Source organism: Nematolebias whitei, chromosome 2 (assembly GCF_014905685.2).
Source record: "Nematolebias whitei isolate Nwh7 chromosome 2, NemWhi1, whole genome shotgun sequence".
In the NCBI taxonomy this organism is placed as follows: Eukaryota; Metazoa; Chordata; class Actinopteri; order Cyprinodontiformes; family Rivulidae; genus Nematolebias; species Nematolebias whitei.
The window spans coordinates 22,375,140-22,383,693 of NC_056499.1; the positions used below are offsets into that span (position 1 = coordinate 22,375,140).

An 8,554-nucleotide genomic window follows, 5' to 3' on the forward strand; every position below is an offset into this window, starting at 1 on the left:
ATATATTCATTTTATAGACCTAAATCCATTTGCTGCAGAAAAGTTGACGTTCATGATCTATGGTTGTTGTTGTTGCTTACAGATATTTTGTTTCAGATTCCCTCTCAGTTTTTATGATCTTATTTTCTTCCTCCACCTGTGACTCATCTGTGCTCATCAGATTATGTATAGCTCATGAAAAGCACATGCTGGTCATATTTTATAACGTGTGACTCAGTCATGAGAAAGAAAAGAGTGCCTCCTACTGTGTTAAATTAACTCAAGTCGTGATGACATACCAGTAAACTACCATTGTTGCAGTTCAGATGCCACTTGTCTTCTATGTAGGTCTTCTATCTATGTTATAATGTGTAACAACTTTTACGTTTTAATTGCTTTTCTAACACTGCATACATTCTGATAAATACTGTATGTCTTCTGTATGCAAAATTAATGTGCTACAGGAATAAAAGGAGTAAAGGTTATGGGTTTGAAATCTCCAAGAACAAGCATTCTTCATCTCCACTTTTCAACAAGGCTTTCTTTTTTTTTTTAATAAGTTCTGTCCGTGTCTGTCCACCTCCGTCTCATACGTAGGAGTGGAGGCAGCATTTGAAAAGAAAGCAAAGCTTTGTCTATCTTCAGCTATCAGGCTTTACAGCACCAAAGCCAATTAACTATCCAGGCAGAAGGTTTAGATTCAAATACATGGTAATAATTAGTTACAGAAGTAGCTATTACTGTTGTCTCCTTCCTCCTTTAAGAAGATGCTTACTGCCCACATAATCCCAAGTTATTAATCAGCTTGCTGTAATTTACTGCAATGCAAAAACTTGAAAGAGATTTTTTTTTTAATTCTTCAAAAGCTTTAAGTTTATCTTGAATAATTAAAGGCAATGGACACGTGTCTCTTCTTTCTCTTGCAGCAATACTTCCATGCTGGAGGAAACGGTCTAAAGAAAACGTTCCTTGAAAAGAGCCCTGACATGAAGTCCCTCAAATACGCTCTCAGCCTTTACACTCAACCTACAGATGCCTTGATTAAGAAATATATATGCACTCAAACCTCTCAAGGTAAGAACCTCAGGCTTTGTTGTGTGTTTTTGTTTAGTTTTTAAGACTACGAGTTACTTTGACTTAAATCTACTTGGGGCCTTTTGCTGTTTGCATAAGATATCTTAAGTCAATGGGAAATTTACAGTAAAATTTTGTAAAAGTGTGTAAACAGGGGTAAAACAGAAAGGACTGAATAGTATTACTGTATCGCAACATTGTACCACTTTTATACAGAACCAGACAGTAAACATGTTTTAATCAACATTGCTAATGGCTAAGTCAAATAAAGTTTTGTTGCTGCTGTGTAGTTCACAATTTGTCTCACACTTGTGCACCATCCAGTCAGCTTATTATTGTGAGCATATTTATGAAGCATTTACAGCATTGTGATCCATTTTTCTTCTGTACATTTTTCGGCATCTTTTTCTTTCCACAATTTTTGTACTATTTTTACAAAACGTTCAGCTCATTCAGGAGAAGGGTGCTATGACTTTTGGTATTAGTGCAACTTTAGCTTTTTAAAACATTTAGCCTTTTCTGCCTTTGTTTCCTCATAGAAAATGAACTGACCTCATTTTACATCCCTCAAATCTTTACATCTGTTTATAACCTTTTACTGCTCCTTTCACACTTTGTTCTGGTTCAGCTTATTTCAGCTTGATTGTGCAAATGTAAACTTTTTCAGCTAATTTCATCTGTTTTTTTTTCAGCTGTTTTGTGCTGCTTTTTGATTATTTCTGCTAACTACATAATTTCTGTGCTCCTTCTAATTTATTCCTGCTAATTTCAGCTGTTATGCTCCTTTCAGCTATCTTCTGCTGGTTTCTGCTTTTACTGCTTTTTCAGCTACTGTTGTTATGCTAAATTTAGCATTTTCAACTAATTCCACATTTTTTGCACTCATTTAAGCTTTTAGCATCCTATTTCAGCAAAAATGTGCTCTTTCCACTTTCTTCTGGTAACTTATGAGTCTTTCTGCCTTTTTAACTACTTTTCAGCTGTTTTTTTGCTAATTTCAGTTTTATTCAGATAATTTTCATTGTTTGTGCTCATTTCTGCAACTTTTAACCTAATTAACTTCTTTATGATTTGGGGAGTGGTGGCGCAGAGGTTAGAGAAGATGGGCATGTGATTGGAAAGTTGCAGGTTCATCTCCTGGTACCGTCAACATCAAAATGTGGGAGAAAAAGGTGAAACGCCCACACCTGCCTCCACCCTCATTTTTCCCACTCTAAGCCCCTGAGCAAGGCCCTTAACCCCACCATCTCCCAAACAGGTCTATCTGGAAAATGAATTCTCATGACTCAATGAGACTAACTGTATAGATAAAGGATAAATAAAATCAAATAAAATTATAATTTCAGCTTGTTGAGCTCTGTTCAGCTTTTTTTCAGGTAGTTTCAGCTTTTCTGTTATTTCAGCTACTTTTTAGCTGTTTTTGTGCTAAATTTAGCTTTTTCAGCTAATACTTTTTTTAGCTAATTTCTTCTCATTCCACTTTCTTCTGGTAGTTTAAGCTTCGTTCTGCCTTTTCAGCAAATTTTCACCTTTTCTGCTAATTTCAGCTTTTTAAGCTGATTTCCTATGTTTGTGCTCATTTCTGTTTATTTAAACCTAAATCAGCAACATTGTGTTTTTTTTACTTTCTTCTGCTAACTTAGGCTTGCCGTTCCATTTCAGCTACATGTCAGCATGTTTTTAATCAATTTCAGCTGATTTTCAGCAAGTTCTTCAGCAGTACGCATTCACACTGCATTTTCGCAGGACATGCAATTTTTGTCGTTCAGTTTATTTTTAGTGAAAAGAATCCTTAAGTCTCTATTTTTACTTCATTTACAAGCTTATTTTAACATTAAACTGAAGATGTATTTCCTGTCGCAAGGCCGTGACGAAGAATGTGACCAAGCCAATGCAGAAAAAAAGTTGGCATTAGGAAATCAGTGATGAATAAAATTAATTCCTCAAAACTGAAAACACAGCTGTAGCAGGAAAACTAACAATTGTACACAGAGCAACAAAAGAACGAAACCGAAACAAGCTGCATGAAAACCATAATGATAAACTCAGGTGGAAGCCTTACAAAATATAAAACAACCGTCTGGCACTGAACTATGGAAACTGGCTGAATAAGTACGGAGGGAGCAATAACTATAAACAGAGTGAGTGGGATAATTACAAAACTAGGAACTGATCTGCAGGCGAAACCAGTGGAAAGACTAATAAACACAGCAGGAAAATCAAGACCTGAAACCGGGAATAACATATAAACGAATTCAAACAAAACCAAGAATATAAAAATTATACCAGACAGAAAAAAAAAAAATCAAGATCTAAAAAACATAAAAAGCCAGAAAAGGCTTATTGTTACTGATTGTTATCACTTTTTGTTAAAATTCAGGTCTCTCTTGTAAATGAGTCCCCTAAGCCCGATGGGATTAACTTGTGTAAATAAAGATTGAATGAATGAATGAATGATTTGATCTGTACATAAATTATTTTGTTTTATTATACAAGTAATTTTGAGCTAAATTTGATGAACTCATTGTCTCTTTTGTAATTAAAAAAACTCATACAAACAAAGTTATCTATGCTTTTACACTCTTCTTTTTCTTCTATCATTATACACATGTAAAAAATGCTGCCTTGACATGTTTAAGTGTAAATCTATCAATTTGTCCTTGTCTTCTCTGTTTTCCTTTGTCATCACTGGCCCACTTTCGTTTGTTGTTGTCTCGTTCATCTGTCTCCATGTGGAACTTTTTCTCATTTTTCTCTGTAACAAGACAGAAAACCCCTCAGGTGTCCGAGAAAACCCGAGATAGAGAGGGAGAGAAGAGAGGAGAGAGGGAGAGAAAGCAACCCAGTGGGGCATTGAAGCTCAAGCCCCTGGTTGCTTCAATGCGCTCAGCCTTGCAGAACAGTACCAAGGCAGGCAGCAGGAACTGCAGAGAGGCTGTAGGAGAACACTCATCAGCCAGGCAGCCAGCAGGCCAACCAGCCATGCTGCTCTCACTGACTGGCAGATGGACAGAAAAGCAGTTTGGCTGCAGACTATTTTAGGACTCCTCTGTTTTGTCTATTTCCTCTTGCTCCACATCTCTCATCCCACCACTTATTCCCCACTTCCACACCACGTTGTCACCTTGCATTCTGAGCTGGTCTAATGTGATGTCTATAAGTGGAGGTAGTGAGGTGCTGGATGAGTTTTAGGTCAGTAAACAGCGTGGAGATGTGTTAAAGCTTGATGTGGCTCAGTGGGCACAGCTTCATCACTAACCCTCGCCCCTTGTCAGTGGCATTTTTAGACCACAGACTATTCTTGTTTATTCCCAACAAACATGCTCTCCCAAACAAAAGTACACATTAGTCTCTTGTTTATTGCGGGGGTTCAGTTTCGAACCCGCCCGCAGTAAGTGAAATTCCGCAAAGTAGCAACATTATATTTATTTTACTACTATTAATGCTTTATAAACTTTCCCCACACTTTTGCAATGTTCTTCTTCTTTTGGCTTTTTCCTCTTCAGGGGTCACCACAGTGAGTCATCCTCCTCCATCTCACTCTGTCCTCTGCATCCTCTGTCCTCACTCCAACTACCTCCATGTCCTCTCTAACTGCATCCTCTTTGGCCTTCCTCTTTGTCTTTTTCCTGGCAGCTGCATTTCTAACATCCTTCTACCAATATACCCACTGTCCCTCCTCTGTACATGTCCAAACCATCTCAGTCTGGCCTCTCTAACTTTATCTCCCAGTTGTTCAACCTGTGCTGTACCTCTGATTGTCTCATTCCTAATCTTATCCATCCTGCCACTCTAAGGAGAACCTCAACATTTTCATTTTTTGCCACTTCCAGTTCTTTCTCCTGTCTTTTTGTCAATGCCACTGTCTCCAGACCATACAACATAACTGGTCTCACCACTGTCTTGTAAACTTTTCCTTTGACCTTTGCTGACACCTTTTTGTCGCAAATGACTCCTGAAACTTTGCTCCATCCACTCCATCCTGCCTGGACTCTCTTTTTCACCTTTTTACCACATTCCCCATTTTTCTGGACAGTGGACCCCAAGTACTTGAAGTCCTGCACCTTTGTGACCTCTGATCCTTGTAGCCTCACTGTTCCACCGGCCTCCCTCTCATTCACACACATGTACTTTGGCTTACTGCAGCTGACTTTCATTCCTGTTCTTTCAAATGCATATCTCCACCTCTCCAAGTTCTCTTCCACCTGTTCTTTGTTTTAACCACAGATCACAATGTCATCTGCAAACATTATAGTCCATAGGGATTCCTGCCTGATTTCATCTGTTAGTCGGTCCATTACCAGAGCAAACAAGAAGGGGCTCAGAGCAGATCCTTGATGCAATCCCACCTCCACCTTGAAGCTATCTGTCACTCCTACAGCACATCTCACCACTGTCCTCATACATGTCCTGTACCAGTCTAACATACTTCTCTGCCACTCCAGATTTTCTGATGCAATACCACACCTCCTCCCTCGACACCCTGTCATACGTTTTAACTAAATCCACAAAGACACAATGGAGTTCTTTCTGACCTTCTCTGTACTTCTCCATCTCTCTTGCAATGTTCTAAACTCTTAAACCTGCGTTAACAACATACTACACAGTAACAACAAAAAAGGTTGAATCATGTCATCTGGACTTCGTTTTTTTTTGTTAAAAAGAAACGTTTCGCCCCTCATCCAAGAGGCTTCGTCAGTCTGAGGCCTAGCCATCTGGTACTACACAGTAGCTACTGCAAAAATTTGTATGTGGACTTACCAGCCTTGGTCCGGTTCTGGTCCAGTTTTTATTGGTTCTCTATAGCTGTTGAGCACCAAAATGCTTTTACAGAGAGCCGGATCTTTGGAGAGCCAGCACAAAGCCACACAATGGTCCAGATAGAGTCTAAATAATCCAGAGAAATCAGATGAAAAAAGTCTGTGTGAGCTCCAGAGAAGACACCGGACCTCCGAGCAACGCCTCGCTGCTCGAGAGGCTCCCTGGGCCATCAAACATCACTCAGATTGACCAGTGAGGCTGGAAATATTTCTGGTCTGGTTCTGGTCCAATTCTAATTAGCTCTCTGCAGTCATTGAGCACCAAAGTCACTATAAATAAGGACCAAACTTTTTAGTCAGGTTCGTATCAGGTCAAAACTGTCTTTCCATTTTGGCAGAAAGCACATGGTTGAAAGCACTGTTGAGTTCTTGGTAGTGCACTGTTGCCTTGTGGGTAATGTAGTTAATTTGGACTATTGATACAGTATAAAATAATTGAAAGAAAACTACAAAACGACGGCACCTATCCGGATTATTATTTTTTGCCATTAACTTTTTCCAAACCACGTGAGTACAGTAATATAGTAATATTACTGTAAGCTCGACAATCGTGTGTCGTGTACAAATTTTTTTTTGCAGAATATTATGGACTGTGTGTCCACAAACTGCGATAGAGCGAGTCGGCGAAAGTTGAACCGCGAAGTAGCGAGGAATTACTTTATAGACATTTTACTTTAATATTTAATTTATCTTTTCCTTAAATCATTCTTCTGTAGACAACAGAGTTAACAATTATTGTGACAGTAGAATTAAATGTTGTTAATTCTACAGCAGATCAACAACAAATAATGACATCTTCTCTTTATGTTACTTTTATTAGCCGTTTTCTCACTCACTTTCTTGACCCTAAAAATTGTATTTTTTTTCTGCTACTACTCCCTTTTATCTTCTGTGCACTATTAATCTCAGTAACTCTGCATGTCTGTGTTTTTTCAAGTTCCCCATTTAGCCGGGCACTTTCTGCACGTCTTGTTTATTTATTCATGTATCCTGAGAGCCATCAGAAAACATACAGACTCTTAACCTATAACTTATCAGCCGGTAGCTTAAGTAAACGTGCAGTGACATTGCTCTGGTAATTTCCCTCAAGAGCGAGCCTTAGCATTGCAGCAGCGCTGTATTTTCTGGACCCCCCATCTCCTCCATCCCTCCAGACAACATGACAATAAATCTTTAGGCTTGTTTCTTTATTACTAGCTGTAACGGGCGCTGCACGTTTGGCAAGTATTGATTAGCCATCGTGTGAGCACGCCCCTTCATCACCGGCGCCGCCTCATACCATTCCCGTGTTGAGCATCTGTTTGTTTGTTTGTTTGTCCCGGACTGGGTGATCCATTAGACAGCTGGAATAGGCAGAGAAAAGTGAGACACATGGTCAGCGATTCTCTGATTTGTAGTGCAAGTGTGATTAAACTTTAATTATGATGTTAACTGTACGGGCTGTGCTGCCCAATGGGGCTGTTTCCCTCCTTCATGCTCGTTCTTATCTCCTCTGCTGATCGATTGACTTTATTGCTCCATTCATAACCTGCATATCAACCAAATCCAGTGCTCTCATACTCCCATTAAGTTCATTATATTTACTTAGGGGATGTTTTTAGCTAAATCCAACAAAGTTAAGTCAGGTCATCTGGACAGTTTCTTTCTTTGTTTTTTGGGTTGTTGAAATGTTTTGTCCATCATCCAAAGGACTTCATCAGTCTGAAGAGCCACAACAAACTCAGTCCCACAAGCAGCACACTCACATAGTGGACCAACCAATTTTGATGGTGATAAGATGGTTTTTGGAGTTTGTCCTCTTTCCTGTCGATTCCTCTGAGGCTCCTCTGGATTTTGATGTTTTGAACCACTTTGGCTATGGCTGCCTCAGAGGAGTTGACGGGGGAGAGGGTGAACTCCAGAAACCATCTTATCACTAACAAACTGGTGTGAGTGTGCTGCTAGTGGCACTGAGTTTGTTGTGGCTCCTCAGACTGATGAAGTCCTTTGGATGAAGGATGAAACATTCCAACAACAATAACAAAAAGAAACTGTCCAGGTGACTTGATTTAACTTTGTTGGATATTTTTTACCTGAATTATTGAGCATGAACTTTGATGTTTTTAGCTAAATTCTCATTTTTTCCTCTCCTTGGCTTTTTAAAACCATGCAGATTAAGGATTGTTTGTTTTTGGGTAAATGTATAGGGAAACCTGCTTGGTGGCAGTGGGTGTAAAATTCCATCTATCCTCTCCAAGTTATTTTTGGATTTAATCTTCTTGTTTTGACACAGCTTTTTTGATGCATTTCTGAATATCTCATCGACCTGCACCCACAACTTTGGATCATTTCCTTGTTTCTTCTCTCTCTTTCTCCCTCTCTTGCTCTCTTTCTTCACTTTGATTTTTTTATTTTTCACTTTGGCTAGCGCTCCCATCCCTTCTTGCGATTTCTGTCCTGCCTTTCTTTAACTCTGCTGTTGCTGTTTTGGTGTGTGTCCAGGTCAGTCATCCGTTGGATCGGTGGGGGAGGTGTCAATGCAAGTGAATCTCATCTCTCACCCTGGCACAGGAGAGCACAAAGTCAGCGTGAAGGGTGAGATTTTTTCCCATACTCAGGCCTGCTTTTACTCAGTTCTAATCAAGAGTATTTTATCTTGCAGAGTATTTTACCTTGCAGAGTATTTTACCTTGCAGAGTATT

At 39.3% G+C, this 8,554-nt stretch overlaps 1 protein-coding gene across 1 annotated transcript in view; it reads left to right on the forward strand.

Annotated features, from left to right (window-relative positions):
- The window catches only part of LOC119423432 (protein unc-13 homolog C), a gene marked incomplete in the record, with an annotated part of 132,231 nt that overhangs the window by 117,936 nt on the left and 5,741 nt on the right, over positions 1-8,554 (forward strand). Inside the window, 2 exon segments of the mRNA XM_037690825.1 lie at positions 906-1,053; positions 8,355-8,447. Of these exon segments, the coding sequence (XP_037546753.1) occupies positions 906-1,053; positions 8,355-8,447 (241 nt within the window).